The sequence below is a fragment of the Podarcis tiliguerta genome (genome assembly GCF_965153285.1).
Source record: "Podarcis tiliguerta genome assembly, chromosome: 1".
Lineage (NCBI taxonomy): Eukaryota > Metazoa > Chordata > Lepidosauria > Squamata > Lacertidae > Podarcis > Podarcis tiliguerta.
The window spans coordinates 83190617-83212861 of record NC_139534.1 but is presented as its reverse complement, the minus strand read 5'-3'; the positions used below and the strand labels follow the sequence as shown (position 1 = coordinate 83212861).

Genomic DNA, 22245 nt, shown 5'->3' with positions numbered 1-22245 from the left:
GTTTTAAACCTGGATACTTTATTCGAACACTGCATTTTAAAATCATCATTACTTATAGCAACAGTTGTTGAAAATGTCCATTAGTAGCTAGACAAGCTCTTTTTATAATAAAAATTCAAACTATGGTATGAATAAATGTGCACCCATTTACTAGCACTTAATAAGACTTAGGGGATATATTTACTACAACGACAGACCCAATGCAAACTAAGTTCCCTTTACTAAACATGTTGAACTCTTAAGTAATACCACATTAAACAGATTTGTTACCACCACTATAATTATACTAATGTTGTTTTGTAATATTTTGTCTGATTCTGTTCTGTTCATCATCTCCAATCTGTTTTGTTACTTGATTTCATTGTTTTATTGGTTTCTACTGTTGTTAAGACTTAAACAAGATATGGGGTATGTATCAATAAAGTGTGAGGTCTCATCATATTTTTCAAGAAATTGCGTACTCTTGATGGTTCACACAATTTAGGAAAAGCACGAACTACAAGACATCTCCTATTTCTATTCTATCACTTGCAAACATGACAGAAAATTTCTCCCTGAACCCAAATTTATACAATTTTGATGTGAAATAAAATACTAATCTACTCAGAGTAGATTTTTTTGTTTAAAAAAATCTGCCAGCAGGGCCTTTCTCTATTTCAGCCACCACCTCTCACCATGGAAATAGTACACGGCAGAGGGGAAAGGGTGGCTACAAAGCTTTCTAGCATCAATAGGCCACAATGATGGTTTCAGATCTTTCATAAATGTAGACATTGCTGCTTGTAAAACAGAGTTCTCCATCCCCAAACCTGTTTATAGTATTCCAGAATTGTAAAACTCTTATTCTGGGTTGTTGTTTTTAAAGGTTGGCCAGCTCATAGATATTAATGCTTATATATTTGAAACACACACACACAGAGCTTGAGTGCGGTCCATAGACCCAAAATACACAGTACAACAATACTTAAGCTCTTTAACAACTTTCCCCGCTCTGTTTCAAAAAGCTCTCGTGATATGAATTTGATGTGAATGCATCCCTTTTCACCTTCTGCCCAGAATTATCAAGCGTGGGTCCCCCATTTCCTATTATAAATATATATTATACACATAATATATTATCACAGAGAATTCAAGCCGGTCTTCCCTGAATAGCTGTAGGATAAGATGTAAGAATTTCTGGACATCCAAAGAAAACAAATATTGGAAGATTCAAAACAGACAAAAGAAAAGCTGTTCTTCACGGAACACATAAGTTAAATTCTGGAATTCACTCCCACAAGAAATAATGATGATCACCAACTTGGATGGTTAAAAAGAAAGTAGACAAATTCATGAAGGCTAAGGCTATCAATAGCTAGTAGCCAGACTGGCTATGTTCTCCTCCTACTGTCAGACATAGTATGCCTCTGAATGCCAGGTGCTGGGAACACCATCTTCCAATATCGTTTTCGGTTTTTTTGTTTTTACAAAGAAATCAACAACTACTTCCAAACTCAACAACATGCTAATTAGTTTATTCTATTTCAGAAGCTTTTAATTCTTGTCAATTTATGTTTTTAACTTTGTTTTATGGTTTGCATTATGTTTTCTATTGTATTTTGTACACTGCTTGGGTATTTTTTTAAAATTTAGAATGGTTATAAATCGGGGAGGGGGGGATTCCAAGCACCCAGGTTCTTGGTAGTTCTAGAAAACGTGTTGATCATAGTATATATAACAGTATGTGTGATTTGAGTATTTGATCGTTTTAACACTGCTATTTAACCTTTATTTAACTGCTGTTTTATTAAAGCTGGCAAACTGATTATTCCTGCAGAGTAAAAGTGTTTCCTGGTGGTGTGTCAAGTATGTTTTGAATATAATTTTGGAAATAAACTTAACCTGCCATAAACTAGCTAATATTTTCTACCACCTTATTTCTGGCACTGGTCTCCTGCCAACTACATTCTAGGGGAGACCGTAACTTATATTCATTCTCAGCTACTTACAATGATGATTACATGGTATTTTTACTGTGCTTTTAGGTTTTGGCTTATTTATGGAGAAGGAATAAAAGCAGAGCACTTCTGACGTGTACATGCGAAAACTGATGAAAAATATATACAGGTGCAATACTGTTCAATTCTTAAATTTTCCAGTAGGACCTTCTACTGGTTCTAATGTCCATCCACAAATGGGCAGCTTTAAATGCAAAACTATATTTTCAATGAATCTTATTCACCTCTATCATGTGCTCTCTTTCTTTCAATTAAAACGCTGAAGCCTTTCTTCATAGGGGAATTGCTCCAGCCCCCTATTGTTGCCCCTTTCTACATTTTTTCCAGCTCCACAATATAATTTTTGAGGTGTGGTGTCCAGAACTGCCAACCCTGCATTATAGAACTCCACTGGGAGAACTGTCAATTTATATCTACTCTCTGCTTTAACCAGTTTTTACTTCATAAGAGGACCTGAGCTGTGAAAAGGCTTTTTGGAAGCTTGTGCTTGCACGATGTCTACTGGATCCACCCGATGTAAATGCTGACTAACCTCCTAGCTTTCAAATGTTGCTTAACCTTTAACTCCCATAATCCCATTGACCATAATAGTTGAGTTCAGCAACATCTGGAGGGGCAGATGAAAGGCAGGGAAGCCATGAATAGGACCTTTGCTGATGAGGCTCATTGGTTGAATCCCATCATCCCTTGTTTTAGCTCTCAATAATCTAGTTGAGAAAAGACCAGAAAACTACTTACTTATTTCCTTGGCAACCTGATCCAATTTTTCCTGAGATCTGCTGATAAGAACCACCTTCATTCCACGCCTTGCTAACTGAAAAAAATAAGGGCAAAAGTCTAAGAGTGCCAGTTACAACTCTATGGTAGCATTTTATTGATCAACACCACTATTTATACAAGAAATTCAATTACAGAATTAGATCTAAAGATATCTCCTCTCCATCAGGAGGAAGTATTTGGCTCAAATTGGATTAACAAATAACAGAAAAAAGGAATTACAAGTATAGATTTGACATAAAGAGTAGGAAATTAGTAATCTATGGTAACTGAGCAAAGATTCATAATTAAGATGGACACTGAGCTAGATCTCGTCAAAGACACCAATCCACTGATCTAACCAGACCACTTGTGAATGTGAGCCAGGATAGGGAAACTGAACTGGCCAATGGAGCAAATCCTTATCTCACAAGGACCAAACTGGTCAGGTTGGAAGGGCCACCCATCTACCAACCCACCTGATGTCATAGTGACATCAGGTGTCAACTGTTAGAACTTTTTACAAAGAACCCTCCTTAGTGCTTCGAATTGCTGCTGATCAGCAGGCTTGAAATTACTACCTATCAGTTGATAGTGACTTCAAGCCTACCTTCTGCTGGGATTAGGGAACTCCAACATGAGTTCCACAGGGAACCTGGTGGTGCAGCAGATCCTTCTGCATCTCTACCTGCCCCACATCTGACATCACATATATCAGATCGGCCTTGGGGGCCAAACTGGGACCAGTGCTTAGTCAAATGTGGCCATTGGGCCAGAGGTTCTCCACTCCTAGTGTAAACACAGGCATTAATCCTCAGATCAGGTTTTAGGTATCCAGAGGTACAAATATTACCTGACTTGGCTGCCAAACCTTAACACTGAATCCAAAGTACTATGTGTAAGCAGACACTGTGCCTAGCACAAATGAAGACATTGGAAAGGATGTCAAACTGTTAATGGGTCATGTTTTAAGGATCAAAGTTCTTTTTTTCTTTCGCTTTATGCAATATGCTCGTCTTGCAAATATGGGTGGAATCATACACAGTCATACCTCGGGTTACAAGTGCTTCAGGTTGCGTTTTTTCAGGTTGTGGACCGCCGAAACCCGGAAGTACTGAAACGGGTTACTTCCGGGTTTCGGCGGTCGTGCATGCGCAGAAGCGCTAAATTGCGCTTTGCGCATAAGCACCGAATTGCAACCCACGTGTGCACAGATGCGGGTTGCGAATGTGCATCCCATACGGATCATGTTCGCAACCCAAGCATCCACTGTATTCATATGATAGCCAGACAACAAGGCAGGAGTCTTCGTAGAGCAAACTATAATGCACATTATACAGTGGTGCCTCGCAAGACGAAATTAATTCGTTCTGCGAGTTTTTTCATTCTACGAGTTTTTTCGTCTTGCGAAGCACCGCTGTGTATTGACGGTTTCCCATAGGAATGCATTGGCGGCTTTAAAATAAAGGCACCCATAGGGAAAATCCGGAAATAGGGAAATCCGTCTTGTGAAGCAACTCAGAAAATGGAAAACTCTTTCGTCTTGCTAGTTTTTCGTCTTCCGAGGCATTCGTCTTGCGAGGTACCACTGTATATAATCAGGGCTTTTTTCAGCCAGAATTCACCAGAACTCAGTTCTGGTACCTCTCAGGTGGACACCTTTGTCATTATAAGAGAACAAGGGGGGAGTTCATAGTGAGTTGTGGCACCTTTTGTTTTATAGAAGAGTAGCACTGTAATGAACTATAATACACATCTGACCAGAATAACGGATACTGTAACATGCACCAGAGCCATCTCAGAATTCATTTAGATTGTTAGACTACCGTGCTAAGTTAGCTCTGTTACAAAACAGTTTCCATGCAGGTGATATTTTGCCACATTATCCCTGTTAAACAACAATTTGCCTTATCATTCAGGCAAAACAAGAACATGACATACATACAGCACAGGATACAGACTCCAATTTGTTGTATGCATGTCAAAATGCACAAAGGTACAATATGTTACATGAATCACAACTTACCTCTTCTGCATATGCCTTTCCAATTCCATCAGTAGCTCCCGTGATAACTATAAAACATGAAAGGCGGAAGAACAGAGATGTTAGTGTGTTTCCAAAGCTTATGTCATAATGCCATAAATTCTTCGTCTTCTAGAAGTGATATAAGTTTTCTGGAAAAGTTGACTTAGGATTTTTTTTTAATGTTGTCTATCAATTCAAATCCAATTTAGCATGTATGTCTTATGAACAATTAATGAAAGCTTTACAACACATAACGTTAATTTTACTTGTTATGTTGTAATGGCACCTCCAATTCGCTCCTTCAATCCAAGCATTATACTGATTCAGCATTTCTTCATCTGAAAAATAATGCTTGCCTCCTTCGGATTAGGATTCAAGACTACTGTGAATAAATTAGTATTTTTATAGTATTGAACAGGAAGAAAACAGCACAAAGGAGAGTGATGTAAGAATAAATAAGACAGTATTTGATAGAAGCAATTCAGCTATGTCACCACTCAAACATGAAGACTGCAGAGTAGTCTTGGGCAAACCGCTTTCATGAAAATTATCAGTGCTGCTTTATTCAGGGTGAGGCTGTTCCAGCTATATATTTGAATCCACACCCTGCCCTCTATTCCCCAGATGGAGAAGTAGACAGAAAACTCTAAGTGACGTTTCGTTTTGGGATTAAGAGGGTGAACTCTTTTATAATATGTGAAGAAAAATGCAGGGCAAGATTTCTGGAAAAATTGATAAATCTAGAGTTGGAAGAATAGCAGTAGTCTTGCAGAAGTCACATGGTTTTACATGTAATCAAAATTTCAACATTACTTCCACTCACTTTCTTGTGAAATAACTGCTAATAAATAGATAACTAACAGATTATGTTGCAAATGTGGGAAATCAGCATTTCTCTTCACAGTTATAAGTAGCTGCAAGTAATATTCCAATATTACTTAATGAAAATCTATATTTTAGCAGGAGTTAACAAAACAGTGACAGCAGCCACGAAATTAAGAGACGCCTGCTTCTTGGGAGGAAAGCAGTGACAAACCTAGACAGCATTTTAAAAAGTAGAGACATCACCTTGCCAACAAAGGTCCGTATAGTAAAAGCTATGGTTTTCCCAGTAGTGATATATGGAAGTGAGAGCTGGACCATAAAGAAGGCTGATCACCGAAGAATTGACGCTTTTGAATTATGGTGCTGGAGGAGACTCTTGAGAGTCCCATGGACTGCAAGAAGATCAAACGCATCCATTCTTAAGGAAATCAGCCCTGAGTGCTCACTGGAAGGACAGATTGTGAAGCTGAGGCTCCAATACTTTGGCCACCTCATGAGAAGAGAAGACTCCCTGGAAAAGACCCTGATGCTGGGAAAGATGGAGGGCACAAGGAGAAGGGGACGACAGAGGACGAGATGGTTAGACAGTGTTCTCGAAGCTACAAACATGAGTCTGACCAAACTGCGGGAGGCAGTGGAAGACAGGAGTGCCTGGCGTGCTCTGGTCCATGGGGTCACGAAGAGTCGGACACGACTGAACGACTAAACAACAACAACAAAACAGTCTTCCAAATCAAGGCATGTAACAGAAAATGGTAACACTGAATAGGTGTGAATTATGTAAAACGGGGGGGGGGGGACCTGCTGCTATCTCCACTACATTACAAGAAGCTTGTGAAAGGCAAACAAGTCATACTAGCCCTTCAACACAACAAAAACTGGAAAGAACAGAGACAAGTCCTGGTTGGCATCAAATAATCTCTCATTTAATAGAGATTATATAAACACTGGCGTCTGACCAACACTTTCTTCCAAGATTATCTGCAGCCCACTAAAAAATTTTAGTTTGTGTTAGTTAAAAACATTTTACTATGTGTGTGTGTGTGCATGTGTTGCTAGCCTGGAAGAAACTTATTTTTAGTAAGAGCCCAATCAACCTTATCAAAATCAAGTATCAAAAATAGACTGGAGGAACACTTGAAGCAAATACTATTTTTAGCTGCTCTGCCTATTCCCTGCCGTTACCCACCAAAGAGAATGCTTAGTTATTCCAGACAGGTTCTCCTCATGACCCGTTTTCCCCTCAGAACACCTGAATGCAGAAAACACTCAATTGATTAAAGATTAATACTGCCGCAAACCGTGACAGCTGCCTTTTGTCTGAGGGTTTTTGAGGAGGGGCGAGTATATGCAATGACAGAGAGTTTGCATCAGTATTCCTCTTGGGATCTATTGCATGGAAAGAAAATTGCTATTTCAATTCCCCTTTGTTGCTAAAAATAGCTACCCCAATTGATTCAAGCAAACAGGGCACCAGCTTAGCAATGCCAAATTTAGAAGGCACTGAAGTCCCTAGAAGTGAACACTAATGCAGTCTAACACATGCCAGCTCATATTTTAACAAGAACAAAGAAGATAAGCATGCAGACTCTGCAAGTTAATAAGACAGCAGCAACACAATACATTTACGGAACGGAAAATCTGGTGCAGAAAATGAGACAAATGTGTGCTTCTAAACCTCCTATTTCTCACTCAAATTGCAACCACAAATGTTCAGATTTTGCATATTCTCACTTCTCTTTGGCACCCACAGTGCATTTCATATGATAGAGTATAGGCATGATAATATGTGGAAGTCAGATCTTGTGGCAAGCCACTGAAGGTTCAGGAACTGTCTAGAATAGTGTGGGTTGGGGCACTGGGAACTATAATGAAAGGGGACTCTTGGCATGAGAAACTTTGCAAAAGAACCCTTACGCTCACTTTTCATCGGATTCGGAGCACAGTTTTTTTAAAAATGAACAATGATAGAATATGTACAATCATGTTGGAGTGCTGTGGGTTAGAGTCGTAGAGTTGGAAGAGATCCTGAGGGTCATCTAATCCAATCCCCTGCAATGAAAGAATCTCAACCAGAGCATCCATGGCAGATGGCCATCCAACTTCTGCTTAAAAACCTCTAATGAAGGAGAGTCCACAGCCTCCCAAGGGTGTCAATTATGGAAAGAATAAGAAAGCAGTGTTAAGGAGTGGAATTTGCCACCACAAGATGAGGTGATGACCACCAACTTGGAGGGCTCTAAAAGGGGTTTAAACATATTCATGGATCCATGGCTACTGGTCATCTACAGCTACTACCTCAATTATTTGAGGCAGTATACTTCTGAAGACCAGTTGCTGGAGAAAAAGTGAGGGCTAATGCTGTAATCCTCATGTCCTGCTTACAGGCTTTCCACAGGCACCTGATTGGCCAGAGGGTGAAAAGGATGCTGAATGAGATTGGTCTTTAATTTGAACCAGCTGAGCTTCTCTGAGGTTCTTATGTACACTCGTCCCTTGGTGAAAGATCAGAGAATTGTAGAATTGGAAGGGACACAAAGGTCATCTAATCCCCCTACAATGCAGGAATCTCAACTAAAGCATCCATGACAGATGGTCATCCAACCTCTGCTTAAAAACCTCCAAGGAAGAAGAGTCCACCACCTTCCGAGGGAGTCTGGTCCACTGTTGAAAAGCTCTTACTGTCAGAAAATTCTTACGGATGTTTAGTTGGAATCTCCTTTCTTGTACAGTGGTACCAAGGGTTACAGACGCTTCAGGTTACAGACTCCGCTAACCCAGAAATAGTACTTTGTTAAGAACTTTGCTTCAGCATGAGAACAGAAATCGTGCGGCGGCGGCAGCAGGAGGCCCTGTTAGCTAAAGTGGTGCTTCAGGTTAAGAACAGTTTCAGGTTTGGAATGGACCTCCAGAACGAATTAAGTTCTTAACCAGAGGTACCACTGTAACTTGAAGCCGTTGGTTTGAGTCCTACCCTCCAGAGCAGGAGAACACAAGCTTACTTCATCTTCCATGTGATAGCCCTTTATATATTTGGCTATTATATCTCCTCTCAGTCTTCTCTTCTCCTGGCTAAACATACCCAACTCCCTCAACCATTCCTCATATGGCTTGTTTTCCAGACCCTTGATCATCTTGGTTGACCACCTCTGCACACGTTACAGCTTGTCAATATCTTTCTTAACTGTGGTTCCCAGGAACTGAAAGCAGTACTTTAGGGGGAGTTTGACAGAATAGAGCAGTACTATTATATCCCTTGATCTGGACACTATACTTCTGTTGATGTGGCCTAAACTAGCATTAGTTGGTTTTGTTTGTTTTTGCTACTGCATCACTCTGGCATGAGCCAGGAAACATTTTATTTGGAGATTCCATGTCACGAAGGCAAGAAATGAACAAAAGGAAGTTAAATAGATTCTTTTTTAGTTTTGCATAGGAAGTAAATAGATTTTTTAAAAAACATTCAGAACTAAGTCTTTGAATTTGACTGAGTTCACCAGTTATGGTAATTACAACTGCCTGTACCCATGTTCAACTCCCAAGTATTACAACTATTACAATTCTTTGTTCAGTACCCAAGTGTTGCATTGTCTTTCTAACTGCGTGTCACAATATACTGCAAAAATGCAAAATGATGAGATGAGTACGAACACACAAGTATTAAGGATGTTCTTTAGTACTATACAAATGGGGTTAGGGTTATATTTAACATGCAACATGACTAGATTGGAGAATTTCTGACACAGTATCTACGACCGGCCATTGTAAAACTCCAGTGTGCCAAGGTAACAAGCCTATAAAAATGCAAGTCACCTCATCTCTCAATTATGTTCATTTATTAAGTTACATTTATCCAGCAAGTGATTAAAATACATTTCTATAAATTACTGCCCACTGTTCTTAGAGTTGGGGTTCAATCAACCTACCTATACATTTCAATGTACATCTGTTTGTATGGTTTTTGAGGAAAAATGAAGACTGATCTATTGCTCTACAAGCTACATTACATGCTACATAACTTTTTGTCTGCCCTTTGTCAGAGAAGGGATAGAAACCACAAAACAAGCATCAGGTGTGTCTTGACTACCTTGCCTTTGTTGGTTGCAGATCTCCTCAAAGGATACCCTGAACATTGTTATCAGTCACTCTGAAAACATCTTTCTGCAATGCTAAGTATACAGCGGTGCCTCGCAAGACGAAAAGAATCCGTTCCGCGAGTCTCTTCGTCTTGTGGTTTTTTTCGTCTAGCGAAGCAAGCCCATTAGCGGATTAGCGCTATTAGCGGCCTTAGCGGATCAGCTGATAAGCGGCTTAGCGGCTTGGGGAAAGGGGGGGGGGGAGGGGAAAAACCCCCGCAGGAACTCGCAAGACATTTTCGTCTTGTGAAGCAAGCCCATAGCAAATTCGTTTTGCGAAGCACCTCCAAAACGGAAAACCCTTTCGTCTAGCGGGTTTTCCGTCTTGCGAGGCATTCGTCTTGCAGGGCACCACTGTACATTAAACTGCACAATCAACTTGTGTATTAGGTCAATAAGATTGTAATAACTTAAAAAATGAGGGCATGACTTGCTCAAGGCTACTGAGAATTTTCATTCCGAAACAGGAACTGGAACTTGGGACTCATTGCTGAAGCACAACCAATCTAATACAACCCACCAACCCATATTGATCTCAGGAGAATCTCCCCATATTACTGTATTTGCTCTGAGAAAAAAAGAATACCTTACCCACAGTACCAATGTGGTTTTAAATTTAGTGCTTTGTGGCTGCAGTTGAAGAATGTCAGGAGAGAGACTAGATTGGAAATTATAGAAAGGCATCTAAATCCATTAATTCCCCTCCAGCGCGCTTACTTTTGTGCACTATAACAGTTCAGCCATAATAGACAATAAGCAGAGATGCGTAAGCAGCTGCGTATAGAAAAAGATGAATGAAGTGCATGACGTTAAAGATCTGTGAACTGAGGAGTTTAATGCATGAATTGAAATCCAAAGTAACCACCTCCCCCTACTCCAAACTACACACTGCAAAGCATAAAACAGAGAAGATAGGTAGAAGGGGAAATGTGGTCTCTACCACATTTACAAAAACTGATGGCCTGTCACCCAGACACTGATGAATATTTTTACAGGATAAAAATGGCAACCTAAAGTCTAAAAATAGACCAGTGTGCTGCAGACCTGTCTGGTTTGGCAATGCTTCTAGAATACCAATGCAATTCCTTGCTGATATGCTGCCACCATTTCACAATGCAGGAAGAGGGGAAATGGTTATTGAAAACATTCTATTTGCAAGAAAGAGGAACATACAGAAATCTAGATTTATGATGTGCATTTTCTTTCAAATTTGTAGACTGCAGAAATGCCCATTTCTGTAAAGGAATATTCCTCTTTACACTGTAGGCAACAGATCAATGTCCTTAATTTTTAATATCTGCAACTCATGACAGAATGCTCTCATTATTTAAAAATTAAGATATAATGTAGCCTATTGCAACCTCCATGAAAAATTTTTTTGTCTATCATGTCTATTTGGGATGCAAGTAAGCCATTTTACACATCACAACATCTATTCTTAGCTAAAATGATGTAACATCCATAAAGTCTTTCCGAAAAGCTGCCTTATAGCACCTTATAAGAAAGTACATAAGCCCGTTAAAAGATGACTTGCCACCTCTCTATTTTATACTATGGTGTCAGAAAGGAGATACACTAAAGCTGATTGGGAATGGGAAATCTAAAATGGGAAAACTAAAATTTCCATGTTTTATTTCCTCTTCCATCTTGGACACACACACACACATTTTGCTTGATATATATATTTGCTTTGCATATTCATCAAATATAAATTTCAATATGGTGAAATGCTAAACATTATATTTACATTTAACATGTCTTCATTTTGGTTCACATTTCTACCCTCTCGCATTATTTTTATCAGGGGTGGGGAAATTCTGGCCAGGGGGTCAAATTTGGCCCAGCCCGGGTCTCAGTTTTGCCCACATGTTAATTTCCCCAAACCTGCCCCACACCTGATGTCACTTGTGATGTACACCTGTGTGAAAGGTAGGGATTAGACAATGAACATCTAGCGAGCTACATGGCTAAGCGAGATCTGAAGTCAGATCTCCTTAGTACCATTCCAACAACCCATTGGCATTATGAAAAAAGCCTGGAATGAGCACTGGCCTCTCATACTTTCTCCTACCCTCACATGATACGATTCTCTCCACTCTTGGTTCACAGCAAACCACCATTTGCCATCATGAACCTAATAGCAAACCAGGATGGGGAAACTGCAGAACACCAGATAGAGAACATAAAAGTCTATTTAGCCTAGGCTTCTACACCATGGTTTGCCATTATGTCTGAACTTAACCATTAGGATAAATAAATACTTATTTGATTTATCTGAGACTTTCTTGGAGGAAGTTCTGCAATTGTTCATTTGTGGCTAAGTGTAAGTTACTTTTGTTTCGAAATGCCATGAAGGAAGCCAAAATGCTTTCTTAAAATACTATTCAATACTGAGCATTAATAGGAAGGCTGTTTTAGTTACAGAATAGTTACAGAAGTGTAACTATCCAGCTTCTTTAAGCATTTCTGTTACAGTTTGTTTGATGTATCTTATTTCCCCTGAAAGAACAAAAAGGACACTATATAGGCATCAGAATGCTATGCTCAGCACCATAGCAATCCCTCACCCCAGATAAGAACACATGGATTTTGAGCATGTCCTTGTCACATGGCATTTCTCCCCTTTGGGGTTCAGTCACACCTATTCACCAAACAAGCAGTTGAGTCCCACTGCTCACCGGGAACACAGCACATTCATGTGACAGCATAAGATGATGAAAGGTGCAACTGAATACAAAGACTGGTCATTCACAATGTTCAGTTTACTGAAGAAGTTAAACACAATATATGTTGTGTCCCAACACCAATAATTCAGTCTCCCTCACAAGTTAAAAGAGAGATCTATTTCCCTGTTTCCACAATTCAGTGTCCTTTCTGTACAGACATTCACATGTCAGCGAATACACTATAAATACGCTATTAGGAGCCCTACTCAATCATGAGTTCCAGAGGTTCACGCTGCATGTTTGAAAGCATGCAGGAAAGGTGTGCCAAAAGATAAAAAAGATCCACAGCAGAAATGTGGGGAAAGCAACCCTTAAATTGGCTTAAACATAGCTTCCGGAGCTTAAAGAATGTGCACATCAAATTTCTGTATAGGAAAGGAAGCAATGCATAACCCTATGTGTTGTTTACCACATACAGTTATCTACAAGCATGAGGAGTGCTAGAGCAAATGCTTTGCATCAACCAGGTTTGAGGTTCAAATCCCAAATCTTCACTGAAAAGATCAGGTAATAAATAGGTGATGGAAGAGACCTCTGTCCAAGATCCCAAAGAGCTGCTGACATTCAAAAATAGACAATCTTGGACTAAATGGACCAATGGTGTGATAATAGAACAGCTTCATATGTAATAATAATAATAATAATTTTTTATTTGTATCCCGCCCTCCCCAGCCAAAGAGCGGCTAACAACAGATAAAAATAGCACAGTGTACATAAAATCGCAGTCAATTAATTAAAATATATTCTAGAATCAATTCAGAATCAAATTAATGGCAACCATCGGGTTAGAGTTCTATGAAGATTACAGAGGGGGGTGGGTCAGACTGTGCCTTGGCCAAAGGCCTGGTGGAACAGCTCTGTCTTGCAGGCCCTGCAGTAATAATAATCAATAAACTGCATTTTATTGCCTACACGAGAGTATTTCTCATGTATACAAGGTATGAAGTAGTCCAAGTTATGGCGGAAGATAACATAAGACACTGAATTTTCCTTTCTATACAAGAAACAGTTCAAACTGACTACATCTGATTTCATGAACTAACAAACATAACAGGCCAAAATACAGAAAACTAGACAGCAAAATCTGTTGATGGATCTCAACCAAAACTCTAGCTACCAGCTGCCAAATCGTACAATTCTAGGACAACGAAACAGGAATGGAACTTGCTTGACTAGTAACTTGATTTTTAGTTAGCTTTATTATATACAGCAGAGTAAAGCACAGCTTTGTACAAGTTACCATATACAGTGGTGAAGCTAATGCATTTTAGCTAATGAATCCCTGAGGAAAGAATTTGGGAAGTTTGGGGGCCCGGTTTGGGTAACTACTAGATAGTCAGGTTTGGGTAACCTGTTCCTTCAGCGATACCTCGGGTTAAGTACTTAATTCGTTCCGGAGGTCCGTTCTTAACCTGAAACTGTTCTTAACCTGAGGTACCACTTTAGCTAATGGGGCCTCCTGCTGCTGCTGCCGCCGGACAATTTCTGTTCACATCCTGAAGCAAAGTTCTTAACCCGAGGTACTCAAACTTCTTTCCAAACTTCAGCACTCCAATACTCCAACAAGAAAACTGCTTTGTCATTCTGCTTATACGGAAGAACTTAGTCAATCACCACCTGTTGCTAGGCTTCCTTATCTCCAAGCAGACTTTCTCAAGTACTCCATTTAACTTGGCTTGTTACCAACCCACTAACTGTTGACTCCAAAAGCTGCTAGAAAACCAAAGTCTCAACAAAATCATGCAACATATTCCCCACACATAAGAGCACCAATACCTGCATCTGTGTGGAGGGCTTGTCATTCTGGTGGCAACTGGCTGAGGTGCCCTGCTGACTCTGCCACCCACTGCTAAAATGGCTAACCCCTATCTCCTTGCCCCAAACTAGCTGGGGAGTGCAAAAATAATTAGGTTAGCACAAACATGCAAGAGGACATTTTCAGAATTAAATCCAAGTGGTATCACCCAAGCCCTATCCTTCATTAATTTCAAACAGGGCTTAAGATTTCTTTTACCATGGCCTTTGGGATCTGTAAGTTGTATGCTGTGTTTTTACATTGTTATATTATTTCTTTTCTTTTATGGTATGCTGCTTTATATTTGGATGGACCGTGGATGTTTTAAATGTCAATGGTTTGATGATATTTTTAATGGGAAATTTAATATGGTTGTAAACCACTTTGGGAGGCATTTCACAGATATTAAGGGATGAACAGGAATAGTTGGGAATGCTTTCCAACTCAGATCAAAAACCAAGCTCTAAGAGGACTCAGGGATTTGAAAGCTTGCTTCTTGCTTGAGATGGTCTTCTATGAGCCTGCCTCAGGAGAACTTTGTTGATATCTTTGCCTGCATGTGCAATAACTCTTAACAAAGAAAGCTACCCCACCCAAAGTATTTCCTTCTATAGGTGGAGTGCCTGACTCTCCGTCAAGGAAGATCTGAGTAAATCTGAAATTATATACGAGCCAAATAGGGTTAATTTAGTTGGGACACCAGTGGAAACACAATCAAGGAGCAGCATAGATGTTTATTACAATACATTTTAAACTAATGCATCAACATCGTTCAGCAGAGGTTCCTCCATTAGAGGAACCTCTAATGTACCAGCCTTCAATGTACACATACCAGCCTTCAATGTTGTGTTGAACTGTTTGGCAGTACAGTAATTACATAACTGAAGAGAATGCTGTATTTTTAAAGGAATGCTACAGTTGTAGGCATAAAAATAGGGAGGTCGATTCACAAGTTAGCCAACAGAGGATGCTGTGTAGCAATATATAAAAAACTTCATTCTACAGCTAAAACACTCTCAAAGGCACAATCAATTTCAAACCAAAATGTTTTCCCAACAAACATGACCATGAAGCAACTTCTTCATTACATTACTCACTCTTCAAGTTCCTTTAGAAAACTGCCAGAGGGGTTTACTTGAACAGTTAAGTAAGAAGCAACTGCATATAACTCAACATTTTACATGCTTTAAAATTTGCACAGGATCTCTGTTAATTGTATGGCTTATATGCATCAGATCTGCATTTACTGGACAGCTTAAAAAAATCATTGTTTCTTCTGGTTAAGAAAAGGGCAACAACAATTACGAGAACATGCAATGTAAAGGTAAAACACTTCTAACTTCACCAAGAAACTTCCTTCTGACTAAAGAAGGAGCTGAGCAACAATTTGCTCACTTTTGCATGTGCCAAATATCAAGTCAGGTCTGTCCCAGCAAAACCAGAATGGATGGTTTCTGTTTTTATTTTTAAAAAGCTGTCCAAGATTCTTAATAAAAGGGGGGAAAAACCAGTAAGTACAAGTTCACTAGGTGGTCCAAGGACTGAAATTTAAGTGTTGAAGTAGGTCCCTGCATCCCTTCCTTCATTGTCTCCCCTCCTTTCTTTAGCAGCACAATGGAAAGCATGGAATCTGCCTTGCAGGTTTCAAAGGGGGCCAAATACCCCCAGAAAGGATGGTACCGTACATGATGAACTACCAATCCTTACAGAACACTTATGTAGGAGTCAGCAAACTTACAGTGCCTCGGGCTGGTGTCTCCAGCGCCGAACGCACGGTGGACCGGAGGAGTGCGTGCCCATACGCTATTTCTGGAGCACTTCCGGGTCGGAGAAGCACCAGAAACAGCTTGTGCACAGGCCTCCTCCGACCTGGATGTGCACCGGAAATAACGCTTGCGCATGCGCAAATAACACTTGCACATGCGCACAAGCTATTTCCAGTACTCCTCTGGCCCGGAAGTGGGAAGCCACGCAGCGCATGCGCAAATAACGCTTGCACATGCGCACAAGCTATTTCTGGTGCTCCTCTGACCCGGAAGTGGGAAGCCACGCAGCGCAGTGCCAGATTAACGAGTCCCTCGGGCCTTATCTGGCCCGCGGGCCTTAGTTTGGGGACCCTGCACTTGTGCAATAAATAGGATAACTATTTTTCCTACTTGCTCTCCTCTAAGGGTCTGGCTGGAGCTTGAGGGTGCTGTTAGAGCTGGCCCCATCTGTAGAAGCCCAAGTGGATTCTGTCATTGAAATTATGTTCTACCAACAACAGCTGTTGCACTAGTTCCAACCCCATAGAGAAAGTTTTGCCAGTTATTCATGTACTAGTGGCAATCCATTTAGACTACTATAATGAGCCAGTGTGCATTTGAAGACTACAAGGGAACTTCAACTGGAACAACAAACAGCAGCTAGATTTCTAACTGGGATTCATCAAATGGAATCCTTCTCAAAACTATGAAACTTCACTGGTTACTATTCCATTTACAGACAGAAGTCAACGAGCTGGTTCTCATATTTAAAGCCTCAAATGGCTTAAGATCCAGATACTTGGAGGACTGCCTCCCTCACATGAACTTGCCAATCTAAACGCCATCTCTGTAGGCCATTTGAGGCTTCTCCCTGCCTTCTGAGGTGAGTGGTGATCACAAAGGGGAGCGTCTGCTGTGCATACCTACTGAGGAATGTTCTTCCCCAGGGAGATCTGACTGTCCTCAATTATGATGTGTTTTCACTGCAAGGCAAATAGCTTAAATTAACCCAAATTTTTTGTTTTGCGTTTTTCTGATTTTGTTTGTTTGTTTTTGTTTACTTAGATTATGCCGAAGCAGCCCTTAATTATCTGGTTTTATGCTTTTATCCTCTTAAGTGCTAAGCCACTCTTAAAAGACTCCAATGGAAGAGCAGAATAATATTGTAAGTATTGATTATTAATAACTATCAAACAAAAAGTGTGTGTGTGGATGAGGGTGAAAGGCATCTGGGAAAATTCACTGGCACTGTGAAACATGGAAGTGTCAGGCCTGCTGGTCCATCCTACATCTCTATCTCAGTTGTATCTGTGTGGCTTCTTCCAGCATTTTCACAAAGAACCACATCCAGGATTTGCACTATGTGGGGTCTTGTGCACTCAACTGATCCCATACCATTAGGTTATAAGGGAGAGTTCACATGGATTGTGCCTATATTGCAACCAGTCCCCTTGCTCACCATGTGTTTCTTTTTTGGGGTAGGGGGGAAGACACTCAACTTCTGATTCCTACAAAAGATACAGGGCAAAGTGATTAATAAAGACACAACGTGCCACAGCAGCTGCAACTTTCTTGCTGCTTCTGGATTTTTCAAGATACAGTGGTACCTCGGGTTAAGTACTTACTTCGTTCTGGAGGTCCGTTCTTAACCTGAAACTGTTCTTAACCTGAAGCACCACTTTAGCTAATGGGGCCTCCCGCTGCCGCTGGAGCATGATTTCTGTTCTCATCCTGAAGCAAAGTTCTTAACCCGAGGTACTATCTCTTGGTTAGCGGAGTCTGTAACCCGAAGTGTATGTAACCTGAAGTGTATGTAACCCAAGGTACCACTGTATAGGTACAACTTGGCAACCCTAACACTTGTTTTTATAAGTTTGTTATTTTTTAAGTTCTAATATGAAGAATAAAATTCCATTTCCAATATATATTTATAGATTGCACAAGTCAGAGGAAATAGTGCTAAGTTCTTGCAATATAAGCTTCGTAAGAAAAACATTACAAAACTAATACTTAGGCTTGTAACAAATATTTTAACTAATTGCAGAATCCTCCATTATTCTCTCAGCTGCTCTACTACCCCACCTATGTAAAGAACAGAATATGTGAGAATAAGTTCTACAAGGATGGCAACAGAGAGGTTACTCCAGACTCCCTGTCTGGACAGGGGGGGGGGGGGGGTATTTGCCTTCTACATCACAGCCATTCAGGTATTTGAAGAGGGCTATACTGTCTCCTTATAGGTCCGTATAGTTAAAGCTATGGTTTTCCCAGTAGTGATGTATGGAAGTGAGAGCTGGACCATAAAGAAGGCTGATCGCCGAAGAATTGATGCTTTTGAATTATGGTGCTGGAGGAGACTCTTGAGAGTCCCATGGACTGCTAGAAGATCACACCTCTCCATTCTGAAGGAAATCAGCCCTGAGTGCTCACTGGAAGGACAGATCGTGAAGCTGAGGCTCCAATACTTTGGCCACCTCATGAGAAGAGAAGACTCCCTGGAAAAGACCCTGATGCTGGGAAAGATGGAGGGCACAAGGAGAAGGGGACGACAGAGGACGAGATGGTTGGACAGTGTTCTCGAAGCTACCAGCACGAGTTTGACCAAACTGCAGGAGGCAGTGGAAGACAGGAGTGCCTGGCGTGCTCTGGTCCATGGGGTCATGAAGATTCGGACACAACTAAACGACTAAACAACAACATACTCTCTCCTAGGGATATGGGTGGCGCTGTGGATTAAACCACAGAGCCTAGGACTTGCCAAACAGAAGGTCGGTGGTTCGAATCCCCGTGACAGGGTGTGCTCCTGTTGCTCACCCTGCTCCTGCCAACCTAGCAGTTCAAAAGCACGTCAAAAGTGCAAGTAGATAAATAGGTACCACTCCGGTGGGAAGGTAAACACCGTTTCCGTGCGCTGTTCTGGTTCGCCAGAAGTGGCTTAGTCATGCTGGCCACATGACCCAGAAGCTGTACACCGGCTCCCTCGGCCAATAAAGCAAGATGAGCACCGCAAACCCAGAGTCGGCCACGACTGGACCTAATGGTCAGGGGTCCCTTTACCTTTATACTTTCTCTCCCCATCCCACCCTTTTCCATACAAAACATACCCAGCTCCTTCTTCAACCTTTCCTCACAGGACTTCTTTCCCATGTTATAAACCTCACTGAAAGCATATTTTGCCTTGAAAGGGTATTTCCATGTACAACCACCCATAAAAGCTTCATCTATTCAGGCCATATTTCATATTCTGGCCCAGCAGCATGTGACAATTGCTATGGCGAGACTGGAACAACAGATGACTTATGCCAGTGGTTTTCAATCAGTGTGCCATGGCACCCTGGGGTGCCTTGAATGATGGTCAGGGGTACCACGGGCAACACTTACCTCTGTCCCTCTTTTCTTCCCTCCCTCCTCTGATGCTCTCTCATGTCTCTGCCTCCCAAAGGCTTGCACAGCTTATTATTACAGCCCTGGCTGTAAACTCTGCAGACTAAAAGGTGTCTCTGAGAACCACCTTTCTTTGGGGCGGGGAGTGGGGCAGCTCAGAGACCAGGGGCAGCAGCAGGACTCCCAAGGAGAGGGGAGAGGAGAGGAGAGGAGGCTGAGGGAACACTCCACAAGGGAGGGTGTTTGCAAAAAGGTGAGAGGAAGCCAACTCTGCAGGCAAGGGGTGACATAACTGGGTTCCTGAGCCCCACAGGGGTGCCACAGAAAGAGTGTACAGTAGATGGTTAAGGGAGTTGTGGACTGAAAAGGTTGGAGACCTCTGCCTTATGCTGTGGCATGAATATCTCCTAGAGGTGCACTATTTGTGTATTTTGTGCATGGGTGTAGACAAATTGGGGATTTTATTTATTATTACATTTATAGCCCACCTTTTATTCCCAAAGAGCTAACGAAGAGGAAACACTTCTTCCCCTCTCTATTTTATCCTCACAATAACCTTGTGAGGTATGTTAGGCTGAAAGACAATGACTAGCCCAAAGTCTTACCCAGTAGGCTTCAAAGCTGAGTAGGGACCTGAATCCTGGCCTCCCAGGTCCTAGCTCAGCACTCTAACAACTTCTTCACAATGGCTTTGTGCTGTCCAGCACTCCTGACTGAGTAACAAGAGACAGCTGTGCAGAGGAAAACGAGATTGTTTATTCCAGGCTAGTAAGATTTTATCTGGATTAACATGTCCAGTTCCCGAATTTTAAAACTGAGAGGTACTTTTCTGGAAGACAGGTACAGGTACAAGTTTCCAAACTAGCTGTGTTTCAACACACAGTAAATTGGAACCACCTCAAAGCATGTATTAAAGGAGTGGAATTTTGGCTTACCTATATGGACTATATGGACAAACTACAATGTTATTGGAAACAAAGATGGTTTTATGTCTCTATCTTAAATAATGGGAGAGGTATGTGGATAGGATATCTCTGGCTGAAGTAATTCTTACAAGTTTTAATTTTAATATAGTTGCCTGATGTTTTTTGTTAATGTAAATATAACCCCAAGGACCTTTAGTGGCCGATACGAGCAAGATCAAACCATAATGCAAGCAGACATCCACCTGCACATCTGGGCTTTGTCTTCCTCTCCACGCCCCCATGTGCCCCTAAAATCTGTTCAGGAAGGGACAATAGAAGACAGAAGATCTGCTGGGCAAACTGGTGGACATCACTGGATGTTACTTTTACATACAGCAGGCTAGTAGTAAGGAGGTAAAGAAACTAAAGGTGGTATTCAGCTATTCTTTATGCAGAGAAGACTCATAAAAATGAAAGTGACAAAAATAGGTTGATTAATTTCTCTGGATTTACTCGGCGTAAACCTTAGTTAAATACCACCCTTGGTTAACTTGGAAAAGTGCTCTGTTTTACTCTAGGTTGCTCTCAACTATAATCTCAAGTATGTGGCTACATGTGTAGAATGAGCAATTTGCCTAAGGCACTAAACATGTCACATTATTTGAGAAAGTGAGAAGCAGCTTGTGGACTGTCAACAGCATGAGCAAAGTCCAGAAGTAATGTCTGTAGCGTATCTCTTAAGCACATGGACAATATGTCCATGTTTCAGTACTCTCTGATAATCACTTACCTAAACTGGGGGTTCCCAAACTGTGGTCCACAGACCATCAGCTTTGTTTGTGTGGTCCACAACATGCTTACAATTTGAATTCTACAGAATTCTGTGGAATTCAAATTGTACTACAATAAAATAGAGTGTAATATATAAAAAGCAAAAAAACAAAAAAATTAAATCTTAAGGCATGTAGCACAGTGCATTACCACTGCTATAAAAGGCAAAAAAAAAAAAAAAAAAGAGCATAGAGTGCTCTGCCAATTCCCTAAGCATTTTTAAAGAGGGGGTTGGGATTTGGGAACAACTGATCAAGAGTATGCAGTTTTCACAAGATGTAATCTCCTAGGTAGACAGGCACATCCACACATTATCTGATAGGCTGATAGAATTATCAGGTCAGTGATATCAGGATAAAGGTTGTTTTGGTGTGGCAGAAAAGAACTAATGGGAAAATATTATGTAATTTGATTGCAGAAGTTGGAAAGTCTTGGAAGCTGCCCAATGGAACTGATTATAAAATTAAATTAGTATGCCTATACTCAGCCATCAAGTTGCATGTTTTTTTCCTCAGAAACTTATATTTAAATTTTTAAGAATGGATTAAAAAGTGGTTCATCTGATTCCTAGATTTGTATTAAGACAATTAACATGACACTGTTATATTGTGAACTGTTTAAAATTTTTAGCACACAACATGCTTGTGTTCCCAAAACATTATCTATGAAAAAAAATGAGTATGTAAAAAATATTTTTATTTGGACCTTTTACTGTATGAAAACAAAAACATTACATTAGCACAAGCCCGTTCAAGGTAAGGCCCAAGCGCAGACCATTGTCCTCTTCCTAATTATGTGCAGCTTCAGCCATACATAGCCTTTTCCTATCTCTCTCTCTCTCTGCAAATCTGCAGGCCAAACAGGTTTCCCAGTATTGGGGGATGAAGGGATGGGAGCTTATCTATAGTACATTCTGTCACTGCTTCTTACCATGAATTTAGAAGGATCTGATGGAGTTAGAACTAGTTTTTCCAGTCTGTTGGAACCTGACTAATCTGATCTAGACAGTGAGAATTACTAATTAATAATGAAAACTACTTGTGAAACTCCAGCTACAGAACTCAGAAGAAATAAAGATGGGGTGGAGATGAGAAAGAGACAAGAAAAAAGGGGAAAGAT

General features: G+C 40.7%; 1 protein-coding gene across 1 annotated transcript in view; it reads right to left on the bottom strand.

The window, feature by feature from the left end:
* HSD17B12 (hydroxysteroid 17-beta dehydrogenase 12) overlaps window positions 1-22245 on the bottom strand; it is a 52759-nt gene that overhangs the window by 27442 nt on the left and 3072 nt on the right. The window contains exons 2-3 of the mRNA XM_083440904.1: window positions 4780-4826; window positions 2736-2811 (exon numbers count right to left, since the gene is read on the bottom strand). Coding sequence (XP_083297030.1) covers window positions 2736-2811; window positions 4780-4826 — 123 coding nt within the window. The remainder of the gene's footprint in view (window positions 1-2735; window positions 2812-4779; window positions 4827-22245) is intronic.